The 25,045-nt window shown below is 43.4% G+C and overlaps 1 protein-coding gene across 1 annotated transcript in view; it reads right to left on the bottom strand.

Moving 5' to 3' along the window:
* Rad51b (RAD51 paralog B) overlaps positions 1-25,045 on the bottom strand; it is a 514,113-nt gene that overhangs the window by 44,883 nt on the left and 444,185 nt on the right. The window contains exon 9 of the mRNA XM_051196216.1: positions 2,082-2,185. Within this exon, the coding sequence (XP_051052173.1) occupies positions 2,082-2,185 (104 nt within the window). The remainder of the gene's footprint in view (positions 1-2,081; positions 2,186-25,045) is intronic.

Here is a 25,045-nt window from a genome sequence, read left to right as displayed (position 1 = left end):
TATCATAAGGAAACCAAAAATATAGTTTTAATTTATTTATTTACAAATTACATCTAGAATTAGAAAAACTAGAATCTGGAAGCCTGATTCCACAATACTATATGTGAGAGACCACAGAATCAGTATGTTATAGGAAGAAGCCATCTCAAACAGAAGGCAGAGATCTGTAGGTTTTCAACAAGTAGGGTCTAGGGCCCATGAAGTGAAAGAATCAGCACCAATGTTGGGAACGCAAAGGTCTCTGTAATCACAGATAAGCACTAGGGAAACCAGGAATGTTAAAACACATAGGCTTGTCTCTCCAATGGAAGGGATGGATACATGTTCCCTACCCAGAAGGCTGGTAGTGGATGTAGTTAATAACCTGGTGACCTTTGCTACCAACCAACACCCCCCCCCCCAGAATGTTTATTCCAGGCCCTTCCTCCTTAGAGCTGTATCTTTATCTTGTTTCTCAGTGAATAGAACCCATCCTTAAGGGAGATGTCATTTGTACTTTATAGCCTGCTGACCTCTATATTATCTGTATAGCCAAGATAACACCATATCCGAGGCCCTTAAGCTATAGAATCCATCTTTATGGAAGAGGTCACATATATTTTGCAAAAGAGTTTCCATGTAGTCACGCCTTAATCTTTATTGCGCACATAGGATTGAGATAACTATCACCAGGAAACTTTTTTTTTTGCCAAAGTTGCACTGTACTTGAGTGTGTCTAAAGTAAACTGCCTGGTATCAGATGCTAGAAGTTTGAACCAACACCAGATAACTAAGTTGTGTTGAACTGAGTTTTCTTTTTGCTTCATGTAGATCATTACTCTGCCGGCCCTGGTGATCACATAGCCCCTCCCCTACCCCCACCAACACTAATTCACAGAGAATGCTGCTATTATTAGTGCTATATCTCATAGCTACTAATAATGTTTATTTATCAACATTTACCACCTAAGGGACACAACAAAGATCATTGGGTTCTCCAGAAATATTCTAGCAAGAAAAGTATTGGACAGAGCGCCCAGGATACTGGAATTACCAGTGAAAATATGTCTCTGATACAATAGATGTGCCAGGCCCTGAAAACACAAGAATGATTCCTTGCTTGGAAATAACCTGTTTTATCTTCTCAGAAAAGGGCTGACCCAGTGACCAGGCTGGAATGTTATTTACACAGGCCCAAGAAAACCAAGAAGAATCCTCTGGTCTGTAACCAAGGACATTTATAAAGTTGTCTGGAGAAGGCAAATGTTCATATCTATATCAGATGATTCCTGCCTCCTTGCTAGAAAGGGTCAATTTATCTCCTGCTGGTAAAAGCAACACCATCCTGCTCCATCTCCTCTGGAAAGCACCCCCTCCCCAGTACCACCTCCTTTATTAACCTGGATTTACCATGTATTTAGTCATCAGATTTGGCCTTGAATTCTGCCCCCATTCAAAGCATCAGCGTGCCCACCCTGTCTTTTTCCTTTGCCCTCTTTCATGAGTGATGCCAATTCAGTCTGGTCAAAAAGTGGAATAAAGTTGGGGTAGGGCATCAAGAGATGTCAACTTCCTGAATTTCGAGGAGATCAGACTATAGCATTCCTTTCTCTGGAGTTGGGAGAGAAGATTAAGAAAAGGGTGAACGGTATTACTTTCGGAATGGAGGGATTTTCCCTTGAAGAAGTCATCAAACATTCAGAGGACCCTCTGAGATCATTTAGCACTTTAAAGTACTAGTATCTGCAGTAATGTAAAAGTATCTAGAACCTAGCAGAAGATGCCCATCTTAAGGTCACAAAACACATGCATGCTAAGAAAAAGCATGGCACCATTTAATTTGCTCACAGATTAGCTAGTCTTCAACAAATATCTATTGACATAATCACTTAGAGACTGAGGATTTAAAACTCCAAGTGTGCTCCCTGGACATTCACAAACGGTAAGGAGATGCTAACTCCACAGGATCCACTCTTACACTGATTTTCTGTGTGTAGTCTCTTCCTTCCCCCTCCCTTCCCCCCTTTTTAAAATTCTAGTTGCTGTTAGGACAGGCAAAGTTTCCCTCACACTGGAAGAACTCTAGGGGAACACTCACTCACCTGCCTTCTCTCTGAGTCAAGGTACTGGAGAATCAGTCGGGTGTTCACACAGTGACTCCATGTGTTTCCCAGTGCAGCTACCACACAGCTGGATCCAGAAGCACCTGAAAGGAGACAAGGCAAAAACCCGTTTTCAGAGGCCCTTCCTTATACGGCCTTTGAGATAAACTCCGTTATTATTCATACTCAAGGCTCAGTCCATCACTACAAATGTGGATGAGTTGAAGGAGGATGGCATGAAGAAACTAAGTAAGAACCAGCATGGGGTCCTTCAGCCTTAATGAAAATAAGTGACTACCAATGGGTAAACAAAGAAGATGCATGATGCAGCAACCAAGCTACCCCTGCTAAATAACCACACCTCTACCCATCCCCGGCAGGAGGGCACAGTGCTTCTCTACTGTTTATGAGCTGTCTTTGTTTAGTTGAATTAGTAGATCTTCATTTAAATCAGTACGCATCTTAACTCAATTTTCCTTATCAATTCTCTTGCATATACATACAAAGCATTCCTTTGCCTGCCTCCCCCGAAGTATATCCACACCCAGAAGAGGATTCTGGAAGAGCTTAGCCTTTCTTACCCAGTCTGCTTTAGCTTGCTCTATTTCAAGAGAAACACTCCTTTATCTCCTAAGACTTTGCTGTGCGGAGGATCTGAACTGGACTCCATCTGAATTCCAAGCTTACTGTACATGGGCAACTATCTTCTATCGTACAGCTGCCCTGACCCCTTTTGACATGACCAAAGGAGTTGCTTCCCAACTCCTTTCTCTTTAGGGGCAAACTGCCAAGCCCTACTTCAGGGTATCCAGATCCCTCTAATCATGTCTGACATATCTTGAGGTTTCCTCCTCAATCTTATGCCCTCTCTGACTCCAGGCCATGGCAGGGATACCGGCCTGAGGAGCCCTATTGAATACTTAGCCTCCCATCATTGAGATACCATCTCTTTTCAATGAGACTGAGAACATAGATTCACTAAATTAACCGAAACAAAATGAGGCACCAAAACTCATTGTATTATCTCATCTGCACGTCATGGTTAAGTAGTAACTGGTCCTCTTTCCCAGGACAGACAAACTTTAAGATGGTACCAGCTCCATAAACCCTTAAGTTCTTAGGTTCAAATACTACAACTGAGAAATGATGTTCAGTGGGTCTTAGCTAGAAGAGATTTTGTTGGCTAATGGCTAGTGGGAGGGCTACTGCCACCCAGAAGGTAGAGGCCAGTGTTGCTGCAATGAATGGAACAGAACTATGGCAAAGGTCTACCCACCTCACAATACAGCAGTTCTGGAACCCTACAGTTAGACAACAAATGAATTATATGGAAATCAATAACAATATCCTCAATATCCTCAATAAGGGGATTTAAAGAGGATCTGAAGATTTGTTTTACTTAACATAGAATAGAAAAGAGTAAACTTTAGAGTGAGCCTGGTTCATTGTGTATACAATCCAAAACAAGGACAGATGAAGGTGAAAACAAATAATCAGGCCTGCGGGAATCTGATCACTTTGCCCCCTCCCCCGACTTAATCCTTAGTAGTTCTCCATACCTGAGGATGAGACGCCAATGCCTGAACAATGCATTCTGGGGCTTTATCTTCTGTTCCTGCCTCTCCCCCGACTTCACCCCTCTGAGCTTCCTCACTGAATGGCTTTGCTGTGACCTTTTTACTTCTCCGTCCTCATCATCCTTGACCTCTTGTCAGCAGTTGATAAAGCTCCCTGCTCCTTGCCAGAGAGTCTCCTGGCCTCCTCTGTTGACCTTTACCATGGGGGCTTCTTTGCCCTCTTTCTAACGAACATTAATTTCATAGCCACTCAATGGCTCTTCAGCATTTAGTATGAAACAGGGGAAAACAAAAGAAAACACAACTGGCCATGGCCACACAGGGTTCCCTGGGGTCCACACAGAGTAAGAGGCCAGGTCTTTATTACATCAGAGATGAACTCAATTCCAATTTTCTTGAGATACACAACCTTTCAATCTTCCTTCCCCATCTGCCCCCCTCCTCCATTGGTGTATGCTCTTTGTTCATGGTACAGGGTCACACATTTTCCTATAAGTATGTAATGTACTTTTAGCACATTCACCCATATCCCTCTACCTTTGTCTTCATTCTTCTCCCTCCTCATTAGTCAGTTTTATGGTTTCCTTTCTATATGCATGCCTTATGTGTGCATATATATATATATATATATATATATATGTATATACATATATACATATATATGTATATATATGAATGATTTTTATGGATCTACATAAAATCTAGGAACCATGAGGAAGAGAAATTATGCATTATTTGCCTTTTGGGGACTCAATTTACTTAATATCTCCAATTGTATCCATTTTACTGATATAATTTTAGTTTTCATGGCTGAAAAAAATTCCATGTATTTATTATATGTTGTGTCTTCTTTACCCATTCCTGTGTTAATAGACCTAGGATAGTTCCTTAATTTGGAAATTATTTTTATGTGTATGAGTGTTTTGTCTGTGTGTATGCATGTGCACCGTGTGTGTGCATGATGCCCTCTGAGGCCAGAAGAGGGCACCAGGTCCTTTGTAAGTGGAGTTATGGGCAGTTGTGAGTCACCATGTGGGTGATGGGAACTAAATCCAGGTCCTTTGTAAGAGCAGCAAACGTTCTTAACTGCTGAGACATTATCTTTCCATCTCCTCTTCTGATGTTTAAAAAGAGAAGCTAAAAATAAGTATTTTGTGTTAATTTTTCTGATTTAAAAATGCTGCCTTGGGCTGAGGATATTGCTTAGTGGTAGATGCTTGCTTAGCACATACAAGGCCCTAGGTTCAATTCCACAGCACCACACATAAAAGTTGGCCTAATGTGGTCTGGCCACATGTCTATCCTGTGTCCAGAGCTGCCTTCCAAATGCCAGCTTCTCTTACCATCACAGAAATAATTAGTGTCTTCCTCCTCTAAAGTTCCATAATACTTTAAAAAAAACTTCTCTCATTTGCCTCCATTTATATTGTGGTATGTTATTTGTGTGGTTTTTGATTAATATGCATTATAAAAGAGCCAGAGGCATGCCTGGTTTGTGCCAGCAGGCCTGAGTCACTTAACACAAGGATGCTTACACTGATTAAATGACTAGTGAGTTATTTCCACTAAATGCTGAACCATGTTATAGACTTGTTTTAAAAAGCATATTTACATTCTTAATTCTACCTTAAGCTAAAATTAATAGGTTTGCATTTTTTTCAAGCAAACTGTAGAAGCTAGCTGTTTATATGTCTGCTAAGAGAAAGGATTAAATGAGGCTAGGCCTTGCAGTTTGCCAAGAAAAGGCTACAAGTGAATAATTAGGAGTTACTAATTGGTTAAGAACTTAAAACTTTTTTTTTTTTTTTTTTTTTTTTGGTGGTGATAAAACTGGAGGAGTGTCCCAGTTCTACATGAAGCAAAGGATGTTTTTAGAGATTAGAGCCACAGTCAGGGCAGGAGCAACTCTTTTAAAAATTCCATAAAAGGAAATAAATAAGCAAATGATTAAAAAGCAAAACTAGAGCAACCAAAAGGAAAAAAAAAAAAAAAAAAAAAACTCTGTACCAAGAAAGGGATAGATGTGTAGCAGATACTTGTCTGTTCTTTGAACAGGTAAACCTCAGTTCTAATCAAGGATCACAGGGGCAAGTTACAGAAAAAAACTTCCATAGAAAACTCTGAAAAAGTAACCTTGAGGATGCATGTTTCCTAAGCACTTACAAGTGTTGCAAGGCCTTGACAGTTAATCACGATGAAGGCAATGCCTTTAGAGGTACCATATTCTAGGCACTACAGAAGCTCCTCAAATAGAGAGGGCTTACACTGTTTGAATTTCATATCTTAGTACACCATTTTTATTCTCACAATTGCCTATGAGATAGGCACCCTTATCAATTCTATTGACAGACTTAAGCTATGAGAGATTAAGTCACTTCCCCAAAGTCACATGATTGGTTAATGGCAGACAGAGCTAGGGTTCAAAACTCAGCTGTTAACCCCTACTTTGATTAGCCTTCTCTGGGCTCATCATGTCTGGAAGATCAGCTATCTAGTTATTGTCCTGTCTACAGGAGTCCCAGAAGGTCCTGGATTGCCCAAAGGCCCATCTCAGGAACAGCAGTGACAAGGCATCCTATCACTCATCTGAACCCCACATATCACTCAAGCTCCACATTCCTCTGTCTTTGTTCTGGTGCTCAGGGCAAGAGGTTTCCACAGACAGCACATGCCCTGGCTTGGCAAGTCATTTAGTTAGCATTGCTCAAATGGACCAGGAACTGGATTCATGTAAAGTCAGGTGGCCTAGAACTGACCCTCCCTGGTCAGAGGCTTAAACTCTAACCACTTCACAAGAATCTAAGGTGATTGTGTTGGTAGAATCACTTGAGACAGGTTGATGAGGAAGCCGTCAGTTACTATACACTCATGGCCTTATTTTCCTCCTGTCTTTCAAGTTTCTAGCATAACCATGTGAGGGCTGTCATAAATGACCATTACTGCTGTTTATGGGAAATTTAAAGTAGGAAGAATCTGCTTAGGGCTCTTTGTAAAAGGTGATTTCCTGCCCAGTGACCTAATTGGTCAGGAAACTGATAAGTGAGCCTTCTCTATGTTCACTTGAAGTAGAGGTTCTAAAAACTGGGGCACTCCGCCTTCCTCCCAGTTTTGAACAACTGTGATATTTAGACCTGCCAAGGCTGTATGACTTCATTGTCTGGAATTTGGTGGATTCCAATACAAAATTTCAAAACATCAAATAAATGAACTGAGCTTTGAAAATATTTTCATTGTTTGGGATTTCTCACCATCACCATCTTGAGTCTGCAGATGTGTTTGAGTAGGATCCCTGTGTTCATTCGCACAGACTTAAGGTTCTCTAAAAAGACTGGGATATTCCTTCCCCACTCTCGCAGAGACCGCCTAGGTGAGCCCAAGCCTGCTGTTCCCCTTCTGTGATTGCTTACCCATCTGTAAAATTGGAATAATAATTCTTGCCTCCAGGCAACCAAAGGTTCTTGGTGACCCTAGATGGAGATACTTGATATGGATAAATGGCAGGAACAGTGATGATCAAACGCAGAAGATGAAAGTTGAGGAAGAAAAGAAGTTTAATCACCGCTCTCTCTGGTTTTCCTCCTAATCGTTATTCAAGATAGCAAAGCTTAGGAATGAGGTGGCGAGGAATAGGATGCGGATTCTGAAATTTCTCCCAGAACTGCTATCTTTTGGAGCCAGTTCCCAAGTTCTAGTGGGAGCTGGATATGAACACACATCTCTCATGGTCTCCCTGAGCTGTACACACAGGGTGTAACCCTCATGATTTCAGGCTAGAGGAGGTCAGCCAAGTTGCTATGGAACCCGGATTCTAGAAGGTGATAGCCAGCTGGTACCACTCTGTGTCAGTACTCAGAAGGGGCCTGTTGTGGGGAGGGGGACTGTGATGAAAATTTTCTTTTCTGAAAACATTTGAATTTACGACTTCTCAGCTAAACATTTCTGAGAGGTCAGACTAAATTGCTAGTGAATGACAGAAACCTGTCTGTCCTGTGGCAGAGGGTTCAACTTGAAAAGAATAGACTTTTGCATGTTTAAAAATAAGGGGGGGGTACTTGCCCCCAAACAAACAGACAAACAACATCCCTCCCAAACAAACTAACAAAACAGTGACTCTCAAAATAGGGACAAAAGGGAGTATTTTAAACACTTGGTCCTTCTTGTCCTGATGGATAAAAAAGCAATTTACTGAGACAAGAAGTAGGAAATGAAAAACAATAACACTTATGAATGCTGCAGGACTGGTCAGTGTAGGTAAGGGTGGTGGGTTACCATGGGAACTTTCTCTATCATGCTTGATAGGTGGTTCTATTTCTGATTTAGCTACAGGTTTTCAACGAGACCATGAGGGAGACGGAGCGTCTAGCATCTATAACAAAGAACACAGAAGTGAGCTTCAGGACTGACCAGCCAGATTGTGTTCCACGCCTGCAGTACCTTCACCCATGGTCAGAAGAAGTTGTTCCAAATGGCTTCAAAAGTTCTTGGTTTTACTTCAAGCAACAAACACAACATCCTGAGTCTAAGGTATTTTGACGACAAAAACTTGGTGTCTTGTTCAAGGCCTCACCTTTTCTAGGTGGTTTGTGTATACAGTGCTTCCACACTGCCTTTGAATCACCAGGTCCTACCCAGCAACCATTTACACCTGAAGACAGTGTAATTGAGCAATCCCTTTTCTGATGTCTGACTTCTCTCCAGATCAGGGACTGTTTTTCTTAGTCTGTTCTATCTACTACAACCCATGATGACAACCTTTTAGCAAATGCAACTTCAAATCAACAAAGCTTAAACACCAGAGTCTGAGTGGTAGAATAGGATCAGAAGGGGGTCACCATCCATTTGATCCCCTCTCTCCTCTTTCAGACCAGGCCAGGGGAGCTGCTGAGCTGTGGAAGACATTTTCCCATTGGGTCTTCCATTTGATCTAGGGAAGCAACTGGAGAATCCTGGTTACCCCAGTGGAAAGATGAACTAGGGGAAATTTTCAGTTGTGTTCTGTCTGTTTTCTAAGTAGTCTACACTGCCTCTGTTGGAGGCTCATCAGTTTTCTCTGTCTGAAGCAGGAAGATGACTTCCAACAGCCACAGTTGAAGAAGATGAATGGGGACACAGGCTGGGACAGTATTTTAGAATAAAGACTCAAGGTGACCTACAAGTTCCATGAGGCCACAGGGCAAAAGTATCAAATAAAGAGATTGGGAAGGCTTAAACATTTATTCTCCAGCAAAATTAATTTCCTTGGGGGCTTGTAGTTCACTAACTGAACCTGTGAACCAGCTGTATTTAGTGTGCACTCTACTTCCTTGGGTCTCTAAAACTGACAATTGTCTGTAGGTCAGGTTCCAACGGAAGTGACATTTTTGACCTAGCTCTATAAATAGAGTGCTGGAAAAAAACCATCAGCTGTGTGCCTGGCTCAGGAACCACACACTATTCATCAAACAACCATAGTATCTGCACTGCCATTTTAGACGAAAAAAAAAAAATCCTGTTATTTATAATCTTCTGAGTTTTGAGATTCTCAAAATACTTGGGAGCTATTAGTCTCTAAGATTTACAAATAAAGGATCTGGAGCATAAAATCATGCAACAACTGCTTCGCCCAATACCATCTGCTCACAGCCCAATGCCCTGCTAGAGAAGCAGGCTGCTTCACTTAGGGAAAGGGAAACTCCAGGGTCTGGAGGAGAGATGAATGACTGGTCCAGTGTTTCCTCACATCACATACTCACACTGACTCAAGTCTCAGTAATACTCATTACTAGGGAAACTAAGAAATGTGAGGCAGAAGCCATAAAAGGTGGGGGCAATCAGCACCTTTGGAATGCAAGATTTAGAGGTGGATTAATCTCCTATGGCAGCAGGTGGAGCAGAAGTGGGGTGGGGTGGAGGAGGTGGGGAGGTGAGCTAATCGCTAGGCTAGAGCCTGGTATGCACCGGCACAAATCCTTCAAACAGCGCCACTAACTTTTGTATGGATAAAAGATACTTACAGTTTCCCAGAGTCTTGGAATGGTCATAGAAGTTATTATCCAATCAGGATACTTTTGAAATGGAGATGGGGGTCATTTAAGTCATAATGGGACAGTAGAGATAAATTGGCACTGTTTTGAATGAACCCAGGTGGGGTCATCTTGTAGGAACACCGTGTAGGAACTGTCTGGAATCAGGTTGAGGAGGCTCCCTCTTAGAAAAGGTAAGTCTGAAAACCAATCCATTTGGCAACCAAACCATTCTGAATAGGGCTTCTTTGCTATGCTCACAATGACAGACACCAATGTCCTTAAATATAGTTAGGAAAAAAAAAAATATATATATATATATATATATATATGTGTGTGTGTGTGTGTGTGTGTGTGTGTGTGTGTGTGTGTGTGTGTGTGTATGTGTATCAGAAGAATAGTCCTAGCATTTGGGCAGAAAGAAACCAATCTACTCCCATGGTTCAGCTGGTAACGCCCCTCCCTCTGCCTCCCATCCCCTCCCCTAACTTCAGTAATGCTGCTTTCTCCTGATACTGTCTATATGGGAAAGTCCTGAAGGATGGCCTGTAACTAAGTGTTTCAGCTATGAAAAGAACTTGTGTGTGCAGGTGTGCACATCTATGCACATACGCAGAAGCCAGAGGGGTTCATCAGGTAGCCTACTCTATCACTCGGCCATCCTACTGAGAAGGGGTTTTGCATTGAATCTGGAGCTAGGCTGCTAGCCCCGGTGATACTCCTGTCTCCACTCCCTCCAGTTCCGAGTTACAGCCCAGTATAGTTTGCCCAGGTTTTTATGCAGGTGCTGGAGATCTGAACTCAGGTCTTCGTGCTTGCATAGCAAGTGTTCATATCTGCTGAGCCATCTTTCCAGCACTAGAAAAACTTTTAATTAACAATGAATTCATTTACGAGAGTGAACACACACACACACACACACACACACACACCATCCTTAAGATAACACTAGCTTAAGAAAGCAAAATCTGAACTATTTAAAGAAACCTGAAGCACATTTTTTAAATTTTCATGTTCATTTAAAATAAGCCAGGATGTTTACATGAGATGTCCCTTGTCCCCAGATGTATTTCTATCCCCTTGCTGTGAATTTTTGAAATTGCACTGCACTTAACAACTGCCTTGGTCTGCGCTTTGTTTTTCTGGTCCCACCATGGTATCTGAGGTGGCAAGAGGATACCGGTGTTGCATTCTCAGTAAATCTGTGTTATATATGGTCATCATCTCAGTTTTGACCATCTGATATTTGTTTCAGGAAACATTGGCCGATGGCGAAGGAACACAGCTGCTTAGTCTGACATCAGATTGGTTAGAACCCTGACTACTCGAGAAATTACCCTCAGATATGTACATTCAGATACCTACATTTGAAGAGAGCTGAGAGAGAGAGAGAGAGAGAGAGAGAGAGAGAGAGAGAGAGAGAGAAGAAAAGGAAAGAAAAGAAAAAAGAGAAAAAAAGAAGGCACAGTCTATCAGTTTCTCTTCCTGGGGAGACTATCTGGAAGCTGTACATATTTCAGGACCTAGTTTGGACACTGAGATAGTCACATGGCAACCCTCTTAACTCAAAAGCAAGCCATGCTTTGATTTTGGGAATCTGCACACGAGGACATGGCAATCCAGGTCTGGGAGCCAATCTCTTCATGTCTGGCTGATGTGGACTCAGACCTGTGCCAGCAGCCCCTGCCTCATGCCTGTATCGGCGTGTTAGCTCTGCAAGGACAGGAGGCGAAAAGAAACGCAATGTATCAGGAAGTGTATTCTTGAAGAAAAATATTTCTGTGAAACTGGTTTCAAGAGACCAAAAGATCTTAATATACAATGACATTTCAACTAAACACAGTGTCTAATCCTGGAATGAACCCTGGGAAAACTTGCCACAGAAGCATTAGTGGGGCACCTGGAAAAGCTTAAATATTGCCTGTATATTAGATTACAGTATTGTATCAATGCTAATTTCCTGGGTGAAAGGATAAACGCATCATGGCTATACAAGAGAAATTGTTCTTGAGTGACAAATAAAAGTCTCTGGGAATGGAGGATCATGACACATGCCACAAAGACAATAACAACTTAATGATATTAAGAAGTAGATAGGTAAGGACAGTAAGCAAGAGAGATAGAACAGGTGAAGCAGAAAGCTAGCAGCCTAGGAGACGGGCGCTTCAGTTCACTGTAGTTTTTCTTGGGACTTTCCTGTATGAAAATGCAGCTGTGAGAGATGGGTCGGGTCACTTACAACAGCAGGATGGGGGGGGGGGGTTGGGTCACATATGTATTTTTCACACCTGAATCACCTGGTTAACTCTGTAAGGCATCGATTTCTGGGTTGACACAAATCTAAGGCACCCAAATATTTACAGACACTGCCTGAGAATATGTGTGGGTGACACACACACACACACACACACACACACACACACACACACACACACTTCTAATCATAGGAATTTACACTTCTATTTTCAATGGCTCAGGTATGTTTGCATTGGGAAATCTTCAGTGTCTTGTGACATGGCTCTGTATCCTTTTCATCTTGGAGAAAACAGCTCTGGAGAATGCCCTTTGGCCCAGAGTTTAAAAATGTTGTCTGCTGACTCTATCCTCATCTTAGCTCCCAGGAGGAAGAAAGATGTAAGTGCTTTTCAGAGTGGCCATAACTCATCTGTCTGGAGCTGCTGTCAGAGGCGCCACCCAAAACATCCAGAAAGGGTGGAGGAGGGACAGCTGACAGCTTGTGGCATAAAACAGGCCAGGGCTAGAATGGACCAGGTCCCTCATTTAGGGACCCTCATTAAGACCTTTCCTTGGCTATGTTCCTTGGCCTAAAGGTTTTCAAGGTACCAGAGTAATTCAGGTTTCAAGAGGTCCAGCTTCTGTTGTCACTCAGGAAGGAACAGTGTTGCTCGGAGTCAGGATAACTAAAAGGGGGGGGGGGGACAGGAAACAGATACTCCCAGGTATCTCTACCTCTGAGGTTTGGTAGGATAGCTGATAAAGTCGACTAAAGTTTCTTTCCTTTGATATCAAGACACGGGCATAGTCATTACCCGTGTGTGTGTGTGTGTGTGTGTGTGTGTGTGTGTGTGTGTGTGAGAGAGAGAGAGAGAGGGGGGGGGGTGACCTGGCCGCTGAAACCCACCTTGCTTCAGGCAGATCTGCTGGCCCAGCTGCCTCCCTTCTGGCATCTGAGAGCAAACTGCTGTGGAGAATGCTTTTAATTATCACCTAGCATGAATGTGAGGATTTATTGTTATGCTTTCCTCCCACCCATCTCAATTGCCCCTTTGGGAAGTAGAAGGACTGATAGGAATCAGTATATACTCTTGCATGGAGAGGATGGAATGTGGGCGGCGCACATGTCTGCTGCCCCTGAAGGCACTGAGGAGAAGGGGCGAGGGGGGAGGCACTGAGAAGGGGTGGGGGGGGAGTAGATCCATGCCGAGCTGGAGTTCCTCCATGAAGGCCTCCCCAGTGTCCTTGCCAGAGCATTTCACTTCTCACGCTGCCCTGTCTATACAGCTGCTCAGTCTGCACAGGCTGACTCAGTTCCCTCACTGCGGACCACCTTTTTTTTTTCAATACATCTGGAAGAAGGTTTCGTTGGTCCAAGGCTAGGAGAAGCTGCCAGACTTCTCTTTTGGAGGGTTGTGCACACACATGAGGGATTACATACATGTGAGGGCTGTCTCCCTCATATCAACACAAGGCTCACAACAAAGTAGGGCCACAGAAGAGAGGAAAAGCTCTTATTTGTAACAAGCATTCATGGTGAACTCTAGATGGTAGGTTGGAGGGTCCCAACAATGTGTAGAATGCTAGTGTGAACGAGTGTGTTGCGCGCACGTGCCTGTGTACACATCTAAGGGGTGGAGGTAGTTTTAGGCGATGAAGATAACTTTGCTTCATCATTCTCTACTTCCCTAGAGGCATCCCAATCTCCAAGATTTAGTCAGTTTCAGAAAGCTGCCTCATGGCAGAGAGGAAACTGACAAGGGAAATATGCTGATGGCAGCAGGATTATTTTTACTGGGGAAACTGGTTGCAGTGGGTAGTAGGCGATCAGAACACATCTGCAAAATATGAAGTCTTAAGCAAAGCAATTTCCTTCTTCTTTCAGCCACTGTTTATCCAGCAATGGGCTGAAACTCTGGGCTCTCTGAAAATGACCAGCACTAGGAGAGCGATCAAGACCACCAACCTGTGTAATGTGTCCCACATCTCAGACGTCAGTTGACATAACAGTAAAGACTTATGAGGTAACACTTTAGGATAACGAGTGTGTTCCGGGTGTTGGGCTAAACACCTCAACTTACATTGTCTCTGTGAGGGAGGTACCACCATCGTACCAATTTTCTAAGGGAGGAAGCTGAGCTGCCAAGAAAGTTATTTGCCCAAGGCCACTTGGCAAGTGGTAGAACGCGGATGTGAGCCCCACAGACTAACTCATTATTTCTCCTTTCATTATTTCCTTCTGGGAGGGAAAAGTTACCAACCCTCAAGCTCACCCCATTTTCCAGATATCCTCTCTTTCCTCAATAAACTGTAATATATAAATTCTCATTTGGAGTCCTCTGTGCTTTTCTAGAAAAGCATGTTATAATAATATTCTCTCTCTATTGTTGGGGAATTGAGTTGAGAAACTGATACCAAAGAAAAATAAATCTCCAGGTTTTTCTTCAACTGGAAATATGTAAAAATAACCCCAGCTGCTAAAATCATGGCTGGACTTTCTTTCTGTGATCATAATCTACACATCTGGATCACCTTCTTTGCCAGAAATATGTGATTATGTATCTCTTTCTGTCTTTGGACATGCCTGTGTTTTATGACATCTTTAAGTAGAAGTGCTATGTTAGTCATCATTTCAATTTCCATTGGTAATTTCATGATTTATTTTCATCGGTGTTAGCTCACAATGAAAAGCTGCCGGAGATACATGTGACAGAGTTAAGAGCTCTGGAAAGGCCAGCTAGGGACTATACTTGTCACCAAAACTGACAACCTGAGTTTAATCCTCCCAACTCTCATGACAGAAGAAGAAAATCAATTCCCATGGCATGATTGCCTACCACCAGCCTAACCCCACTGTCACCCCCAAAAACATTTGAAAGCTGGTTAACTTTTTTATTCCATACTGTTTATGTGGGATAAGAAGATGGCTAATAGTCATATCTAATACTTATAAGCATCTGTACCAGAAACTGTCATAAAAGTAAAAAGCCTTAGCCATACTGACAATAATATGAAGTAGATACTATCAGTGTTCCCATTTGTTTGTTTGTTTGTTTGTTTTATTGTTTTGTTTTTCAAGATGGGGTTTCTTTGTAAAGCCCTAGCTGTCCTGGAACTAGCTCTGTAGACCAGGCTGGCCTCGAACTCACAGAGATCTGCCTTCTACTGCCTCGCAAGTGCTAGGACTAAAGGTGTGCACCACCACTGCCTAATTCATTGTTCCCATTTTAGAGAGGACACAACTTTATCTTTATTTGTATAGCTAGCAAGTGGTTCAAACTCCTGCTGTCTGGCTCCAGGGACGGTGTGTCAGACTTATGCTCAATTCTACCAGGCAATGAAGCTGGGATGTTGGGCCTGGAGACTTTCTGTCACAATAGGTGAGTTCAGTCCTAGCAGTGGGCCATGGCAGCCTCTGAAGCAATGATGTCCATAAACTTCCTATGATATTACCACAGGTTCATCATATTTATGAAACAGCAATGGCACAAACAAACAAACAAACAAACAAACAAAACAAAACAAACCTCATGTGTTAAGAAAAAAAATTGTTTCAAATAAATTATTATCATTAGTCCTTAGGAAAGCCACATACTATACAGCCAATGGTACAAACCCCTTCATATCCACTCCTTGGACCAGGGTTACTGCCTGCATCTAGGAACTTCTGTAGCTGTCTATGGCTCTGTTTAGGATGAAAGACTCCATAGCAACTCCAGCTCTAAATTAAAAACAGCCCAACAGGGATGGTGAGATGGTTCAGTGGGTAAAGGAGCTTGCCCCCAAATCTAATGAGCTGAATTTGATCCCTGGAACCCCCATGGTGGAAGGAGAGAACCAACTCCTACAAGCTGTTCTTTGATCTCCACAAACACACACACACACACACACACACACACACAAATAAATAGTAGTACTATAACATAGCAAGCTGGACAAAATAATAGTAATATAAATGATACAAAGGCCTCAAAGGCATAAAGCTTTCTTTAAACTGGTCACCAAGGGGGCATTCTTTCAAGAGGCAAGTGTCTGCCAGAGGAATCTAAATTCATTATTCTGTGTTTTTCTTCATGACTGGAAAGTGGTTTGTCTTCCTCCCTGAGCCTTTTCAAGAGACTACCCCTAACACAAGCATAACCTTCAAAAGTAGAAGCTCTCACTTCAAAAAGGAATTCTAAATAAAAACTCAAAACCCCACAGGGGTCGCAAACTGCTTTGGAGGCGGGGCGGGTTGGGGTGAGGGTGCTATCTTAGGATAAGATAGGTAGGGAAGGACAGGGATGGGAGCGAGGAGGAAGGGGGCGGGAGAAGAGCGGATAAAGAGGAAGAATCGCTGGCTTTAAAAAGCAACATTGTCCAGAGAGGTGAAAGGGAACAGATGGCCGTGGAGAATGTGGCCCCCGAAGAAAGGGCAATGCTAACAGATCTGGCTGTTTCCCATTGATGACTGCATGTTCTGTGTTGGAGGCCAGAGTACCCTGCAGACCTCTGTTCCCAGCAGCCCACTGGGGCGGTGGCGCTGAGGCTCAGGGAGAAAAAGAAAGGGGTGGGTATCAGCTGCCAGCAGCAGCGTTAAGATCCAGGCATCACAGCTTCTCTTCAGACACAACCAGGGAAGGTCAGCCTTGCTCTTGACGTTGTGCCGGCAGACATGAAAGACAGGATAGGGGTCCAGGCTGAAATCCCTGCTTCCTCCCCTGAGAAACTGCTCGGGAGGGCATGTCTGGGATCAAATGGATATACCTTAGGAGAGGGAAAGGAAGAGTCTTGGCATTTTTCTAAGAAGAGGGAGCCTTTCAAAGAACAAACAAGAAACCTGGGAATCTGAGAAAGGACAAGAGTGACTCGCTGAGGAAAATGCAAACATGGGTTAGGAAGGAACCTGGGTCAGTTTCAGAGGCCAGTGAGCCCCTGAAGAAGGTCAGGCATCAGAGTGCACTTGCCTGGCACTGAACGGCGGGACAGAGGAGGAGTAGGCATGTCCTTGTGTGCCTGTCTGGAGTGGGGACAGGATGCCAGAGGGCTTGGTGAATGCAGTTGTACCACACTGGGGACTTACAAGTCATTTCAAAGTATAGCTAGCCCAGGAAGCCCTGGCAGGCCGGTGAACTGAGCCTTCTAGAGGGAGAAAGTGGAGCAGCCTCTGCAGACAGGACTGGAGAAGCAGTAAAGAGGGGAACAGTTTGCAGAAGCAGTAATCACAAAGAGGCTTATAAACTTCCAGGGACTAAGATGCAATCCGTGTCAATCACTTCGATCAGGAGAATCATTGCTCCAACTGCCCCCATGACCTCTTGGTACCCTTTACATGGGAAGGATAAATTCTTTCCTCCACTTGCTGGCTAGAAGTGAGCTGAATTCTTACCACTCAATGTTTAGGCAGCTCAGGGAGCTACATGAGCTCAAAACATTTTCCCACTTCTGCATTTTCTCTCTTCCCTTGGCCCTGAAAACGGCAACAACCTGTTCAGGGCCCTGAGTCCTGAGGCGGTGGAGTACCGGTTTGTGGAAACTGACTCTTCATCAGAACAAACATTTGGAAACATTCCCATACATATCAGGCCTCATAAACTTTCACTTTTGATCCTCTATGGTAAAGAAGGGATTAAAAGAAGGCTCTGACTATCTTTAGTGACTTAGTAAAGACACCTTAACCTGAAGCCAGCCAGGCCCCCTTTTGACTTGGATGAGGATACCACAGTGGCCATCAAGTCTCATGTGTCATACTGTATGCACAGTGATCTGAGTTGCCAAGAAAATTCCCATGAAGCAAAAACAATCGGCCATGATAAAGACCTTGCCTTTTATTTCTCTACTTCAGCAAAACTGCTCCCCAGGCACTTTAGACTCAGAAGTCCCACTAATCAGCCTTATAACGGAGAGCCCAGCCTCTGCATTGAAACGACTTTGTATAGCTCCTAAGTGAAATCCCCTGGGGGACAGAAGATGCCCAAGGCTTTAACAGTCAGGACATAACAGCCTCAGTATGAGAATAGAAGACAAGCACGCTCTGACATCCCAATTGAAACTACAGGCTGAATCGGACATAGAAGAATGTAATTACCTTTTCTAGTCTGACGGTACACTAAAGAAACTGGAGAAGTGGGATACCTATTAGGTCCCCACTAATCCTCCTCCTAAATTCAAAGCAGGGCTAGTCCCTGGAATTCATTTCTGAGTATTCTTACTCCCTGCCATTGTTAGGCAGCTCAATTGGTAAGTGCTCCCAGCTCATAATGCTCTCTGCTTAGCTCGCCCTTCTTCGTTCCCAGCAGCTCAAAGCACTTTACAAATATCACCTCATTATTCTTTATGGCACTCCAGCGAGCCTGATAGGTGGAAAGGCTCATTATCTTCTCCTTAGCAATAGGGGAAATAGACAAAGGAAGGAGAAGTGACTCGCTGAAGCCAGCAAAGCAGAAGCGGGATTGGAAGCACAACTCAGCCACTCTCCAAATGTGCACATGTCCCATGCCAGCCTGTAAAACCGATCTGCTGACAGGGTGGGGTTTTCTCCTCAGCACTGTTTTGTAATCGGAGTGTCTGGAGGGAGCCTGGACACTGGGGTGGAGGGGAAAGGGCTGGATTGAGATGGAGGATGCATTCGGATGGCAAGACTTAGGTCAGACAAGGCTCTCCACCAGAGTCTCAGCGCCTTCCTTAGGAAAAGGGAGGTGCTTAGGTTGGTGGCCTCCCTCCTGCTCTTACTGATAGGTGAGGAAAGAGTTTCAGAAGACAGCGTTTAGAGCTCACAGGTCCCTGTGAACACCTAGGCCTCATTCCTTTTGTGAGTCTGGAGTGCCATCCACCCATGACAGCAAGCATCAGGCCAGCCGGTGTGCCATGGGCAAAGCAGAGGGGTGGCCCTGATGCATTATAGCCAAAAGACATGGATGCATACTGAGAGCGGGAAGATACTAAAACAGTCATAGAGGGAAGAGTTGAAGAGGAAAAACTGGCAACTAGATGGTGAGCTGAGCCTCCCTCTGAACCAGGGACATATCCTATATCCCATGGAATGCATAGGAAGTCCCCCTAAGCACAGGAGGCCAGGGGACAATAGGACTTGATTTGGCTTTTCCTGACAGAGGATTTACGAGCCCTTTTAGACCATGTGAACAATGGCCCAGTGTACCCTGTAGTGGCAGTTTTCCATTTACACAAAATTTCATCTTAATGAAAAAGCACTGATCTCCAAGTTAATTAAAATTGGATTATACAGGTTTCATAGTTTATACTTTGGTGCAGGATCTCCATAAGCCTGCACCTTTAGAAAACCCGCCATACTCCATCTCTGTGATCCTCAACACTTAACTTTTCCTAACTCTCATAGTATTGCTCATCTGACACAGGAGTTGGAGAGGTAAGATGGTAAAATCAACATTTGTTTGTAGAAGCAGCTCCTGCCACAAAAATAATGACCTTGGATAATGGTAAAGAATAATGGTCTGAGGTGATAGGGAGATTATGGTTACCGGAGATAAAGGGCTGACTGTGCAGCAGCTGACAGAAGCAGCACATTTTTGTAGTAATTAGGTTGTTTCTGTTGGCCTGATCTTTGCATTCACCATGGGAACTGAGTCAAGTTTGCTTGCTTTTCCCGCAGAGACTCGAGAACACTGTTCTTAAACAGAGTAAAGGGAATAAAGAATAAATATCTCCTGAAAGTCAGAGGCATGGGGGGGGGGTGATTGTATTTATATCCTCGTCCAGCTGGAAGGGCCACCAATTGCCAGCTCTGCTCCATCTGCTGTCTCTGAGGACCTCAACCTGACCTTGTGGGACCTTCTTTCTGGGAAGTTAAGGAATTTCCAGGATTAGCTCAAATCTTGAGGCTGCCAACTGTGACAATCTACAAAGCTCTCTTAGGTAATGATTCAGACCCCATTTCTGCTCAAAGCCAAGATGGTCCCCAGTGAACTGGAAATACTCTCATTTCCTGGATGCAGACTATAATGGGAGTTGACCCCGGAAGAATTTTGGAAGGGCAAACCTAGGCATTTCTGCATGTTGCAGATTCAACAGCTGCTATCAGAGACAACTGAAATGTAATAAAACCTGAAAAGCGGGGTAAAGAGGTCATCAGAAACAAGTTTGAAAAAGAAAAGGGGGTGTGTGGTATGTTAATAACAACAGCGGCGGTTAATCTCATGCATTTAACATCCAGGACAGCCTGTTTTGGGAGGAAATAACCTGGTGAATCTCTCCAGAACTGAATTTCTGAATATTCTAGAAGAAGTTCAAGTTTCTAATGTTGAGTAGATAAAATGCCAGATTCCCCTCACAACCCCACGTTGAAAAGGAATGAACTGGTACTTTGGGCAAACCCAGATAAGAGTCAGCACCCAGATCCAACCAGGAACAGTACTGGCATAAGAGGGTCACCACCTTTCCCTCTATCTCCTAAACACTGCAAGCATCTGGGTGGTTGATGAGACTTCAAAATAACTCCCTCTGTGGACAGGACTGGAGCTCCTCTAGCATCCATCCTCCGAGATCCCCTGAAACAACCTTCTCTGCAGGGTCAGCTGTAGCATTTTCTGGCTACACTATATTCTCTACCTTTCAGGCTTCACTGAATCCTGTCCCCAAGCATGCCTAACAGTGTCCGGGGAGTCTCTGCTCACCATCTGAAGCTTTACTGGCCAATACAATCAAATGTTTCTCGCACCCCTACAAGGCAGAATTGAACAGGATTTTCATGACCCAGCTGACCTCAGGAACCAAGGATACTCAAGAGCTCTAATCCAAAACCTAAGGCAAAGACCCCAAATGTGAAGGCTTAGCAAGAAACACACATAAACAAACATGCCTAAAGGTTAAATTCATAGGGTAAGCATCTAGGGCATTAAGAAGGTAGCCTTTTTTTTTTTTTTTTTTTTTTTTTTTTTAAAAAACATAAATGGCCAGATATTTTTCTCACCATCCAACATTCTCAGTCTACTTAAGAATCCAGCTCAGTAACTCTACCCATAACAATGTTTCCACAATGTTAGCTGAGGAAGTTTTAAGAATAGTCAGCATCTCCAAGGAACTTTTCATTCAAGGACTCCAAGATGTTATGTAAGGATTTTTTTCTTATGATCCCAAACAGATGTGGGGAAGGAGCTGTTCATCTGAGAAGTGAGGGACATTTTACAGAGTAAGTTATAGAGCAAGCCAGGCTTGAACAGAGATTCCAACAAGCCACTTTCAGAATTAAGCAGTTCCTAATCTCTAACACATTAGCAGATACCTGAGTGAGTTACATAGAAATTTAGAAAAGTCATCGAGAAAGAAGAGGTCTCAGGTATCTGAGTTCCCCAGTGACTTGGGTCAGTCTGGGAACCTTCTGGAATTCTAACTAGGATAGGCCAAATCTAGACTTGCCAAGATGATTAATATAAACACTGATCTGGGTTCTTAGCTTAGGAGAGTATTTCCTCCCTCTTCTATATTATCTTTTGGTTCAAGTCCAAATGCATCCTCTTCCAGATGACTATATTTAGAGCTTGTTGATGTAATAAGCACAAAATCACATATAGTATGGTCTAAATTTTGAGAGAGAGAAAAAAAAAAAGCCCCCACTGAAAGTGTTTACATGCATCTAGTCTTTGAGTCAGCATCTTACTGTCCAATAAGCAAAGAGAAATCCTTTGTTTCCAGGCTGGCCTTGAACACTTGATCCTTCTGTCTTAGCCTCCCTTGTGTTCAGTGGGATCATAATCTTCACTTTCCTTTTCAGCCATCTCTATTTTTCTCATTTTTTTATTATACAGAGTTATATGTGTCTTTGTGTAAGCATATTTTATATCAATATACAGAACAACATGGGTAAACTTTCATGGACAACAAAGAACTGATACCAAAGAGAAGACATGCTATGTGACGCTGCACAGAGTTCAGACATGGGCAAACTATGTGGATGCAGAAGCCTATGAGTAGGTGGCTACCCTGAGGATGAGAGGGTTAGGTGGGATAGGACAATGCCAGGAAGGGGACCTCCTGCAGACCAATGATGCTCTGCTTCCTACCCTAGGTGTTGGCTGCACATGTGTGCTCATAGAGAGAGTTAGTGGTGCTGTAACTTTGTTCTTAGAACAAAGAAGGTATTAACTCAGAGGCTTCACCATACTACACTTTTAGGAAATCTAGGGAATGGCTCGTCCTAGACAGGGGAGAGAGAATCCAAACTGCACTTTCAATTGTGCAGTTTGAGAGGTGTTCATGACAAGGAAGAGACAATTCTGCCTCCACCGCTCTAAGAAAGGAGCTCTGCAATATGCTTCCATTAACCAGGAAGAAAAACATGAACTGACATCAGCAAAGGGTCAGGGCACGCAGAGATCGGCGGCGTTCGACTCTTCTTGACAGCACAGGATTGATGGGGACTCTGAAAGTCTGTGTTTTCACTCAGCTCGGGCTCTTCAGAAAGGTTGACTCTGGACCAGATACATCACACGGAGAGGTACACTCCTAGAGCAAAGCCCAAATTTATGAAGACAAGGGGCTGAATCTTCTAGAAGGGGACCTCAAGAAGGCAGGGACCTTGTATCCCACGTTCCTAATACAACTTATCCTTCTTAACAAAACAGGGGCTCAAGAAACACTTTTGACATGTGTGAATGTTTAAATCTCTGTTCAGAAAGAAAATGGGATTGTTCTAGCTCAAGTAGAAGTTACTATGAACAGGAAAGGATGTACTGGGGGGATGATTGTCTATTCAGCATTCCTCAGGAAAGCTAAGGAGCTAACCAAGGCATGGGAGGTATCAGCTGTACACATTTGGGAAAACTATCTGGATGGACACCACTATCCAACAGGAATACAGTTTAGGACACATGTCGTATAAAATTTTTTATCAGCTATGTGAAAATAAGTGAAATAAATGGTAAGATTTTATTTCAATTAGCACAATATGTCCAAACCACTTTCAGGTCAATGTATAATCAATATAGCAGTTAATATATTTCACATTATTTCCCCCATATGAAGTCTCTGAAGTCCAGTGTACATTACACTTAGAACGTGTTTCAAATACTCTGCAGTTGTGCCTGGCACTGCAGGTCTAGAAGGCTTCCATTTGGGGGTGGTGGAGGTGCCCTCTATGTGACCGAGGGCACAAGGAAAAACAAACGTCATATTTAACAATGTTCCCATCTGCTCCTGCAGTCAACTGCATCCAAACCCTCCACTTTTCTAGATACCCAATGTCCTTGTGGCAATTTCCCTTTCTGCTTTCCTACTTTGAGTATGGTTCCTGTCACACGCAATAAAAGCAGACAGAGATAGAGAAGGCGTGCCTATGGGTGCATCCTGTTTAAGTGGTGGCATGCCTGTCAAATAGCAGATGTTAAATCAGCCTAGCTGAATTTATAAACTAAGAAAGTTATTAAGAAAAATGTGCCACCATTTTATTCTTGGCTTTCTAGGGCGTTTGCCATCAGTTACACAATCAATTTGTCAGCCTCCTTTGTGAACAAATGAGCCAAAAATCTAGTTCCTATTTGAAGAATTCCAGGTGCGTTTGATGTAAATTCGGAATCAAACAGGAGTTTAATAAGGTGCAGGCCTACAAGATACCTGGAGACTATCCATCTGAGACTGCCCCAATGTAACAGAAATTAAAACAACAGCCTTTCTATCAGCCAGCATATTCCTGCTTCATCTCAGCTCTTGTCTTCCCGCCAGCAAGCATTTATTTCTGTGTCTCAAGTTAAACCCGGAACTGGAGTCTGAGAGGAAATGTGTTAGTGGTTGATGTCTCCTGTGGGAAAAGCCGTAGCCATCCCTGACACCTGGACTCAAAAATCCTTAGTGATTTCATGATGGATTAAGTGTGGCTATTTCAGGACCAGTGTTCCTTTCCTGGAGGGACCTAGATCCACATGGAAAAGGTGAAGACAGCTTTGGACATTTTAGGTTGTAAAGGCTATCCTGCGTTCCAGGGTGTCTTTGCATTGGTACAGAGTCACTGGACCAAATGAGAGGCAGAAACAATCTCCTTCTTACTGGTGGATAAGAGTGGGCATAAGTAATTTAGTGGTTTTGGAGGAGTTGGAAAGAGCAAAGAGGCAGGTAGGTACTAGGCATTGTGAGGGCTGAGACAGAAAGAGCAAATATGTTACCATGTCCTAAAAAATGTCTGCAATGGGCCTGTGTGTTAAGTGTGGGAGGGAACTTGCAGAATTTACTGTAACTCTAGCTATCTAGAGAGGTGTTAGACATTCAGTGGGTGTCTTTCAGCCAAAAAGGGAAGCAGGAATGGCATGCTATTGCTCCATGTGCGTGAGTCAGGGCCTTGTAAATGCCTTATATCTTGCATAGATCATCCGCTGTTTGAGTGGGAAACTTAATGCATTTGCCTATGAAGACAGACTGCAGGCCATTCCTGTTGGAAGCTTAAGTGAGTCTAAGAAAACTGCCTGTCTAACATCCAAATGCTCTGCTCTGCCCATCCTAAATATGAGTGTGACACACACACACACCCAAGCACATACGCCCTGGCACAACAGCAGGACATTTGAGTTCTTCTGCTAGCTGGTATGTGGCTTTTCTAAGTCCCCGCTTTTACCTCAGGGTACCACTTGCAGGGAAAGAAGGAGGAACTGATAACATCCAAGGGATATTGTTGATGAGTTCACATCTGAGAATCCCAAAACTTTGGAAAGGACACAGGAAAGGCGGCAACAAAGTGGCCGAGGGACCGCTTTAGTGACCACACTGAAAGGCTAAGGCCACAGACTTTGGAGACAACATTTGGGTTTCAAATCTGCCCCGATACTTATTAGCGGCTTCCCTTTGGACAAAGGATGTAACCTCTCTGTGTTTCTTGATCTGTGGCTTAAAGACAGTGATGTTACCTCCTGGGAACCATGAATTAGATGGGGTCACGTACATTCAGTATCTTGGTCATCTGGTAACCATTAATATCAGCAAGTCCCATTACCCACAGCATGGTAAGTTTTCAGGATTTACTTAGAGACAGGGTCTCCAGCTCAAGCTGGCTTCAGATCCCCAAGGTAGCTGAGGATGAACTTCAACTCTCTATCTCCACCCTCCAAGTACTGGGGTTGCAGGCATGTATTACCATGTCCTGTTCATGGGGTGCTGTGCACAGAGCCCGAGGCTTCATGCACATTAAACAAGCACTCTACCCACCATGTTG

The sequence above is a fragment of the Phodopus roborovskii genome, unplaced genomic scaffold (assembly GCF_943737965.1).
Source record: "Phodopus roborovskii unplaced genomic scaffold, PHOROB, whole genome shotgun sequence".
Lineage (NCBI taxonomy): Eukaryota > Metazoa > Chordata > Mammalia > Rodentia > Cricetidae > Phodopus > Phodopus roborovskii.
Note: the sequence above shows the minus strand (reverse complement) of the source record. Positions and strands in the feature narration are given on the sequence as shown.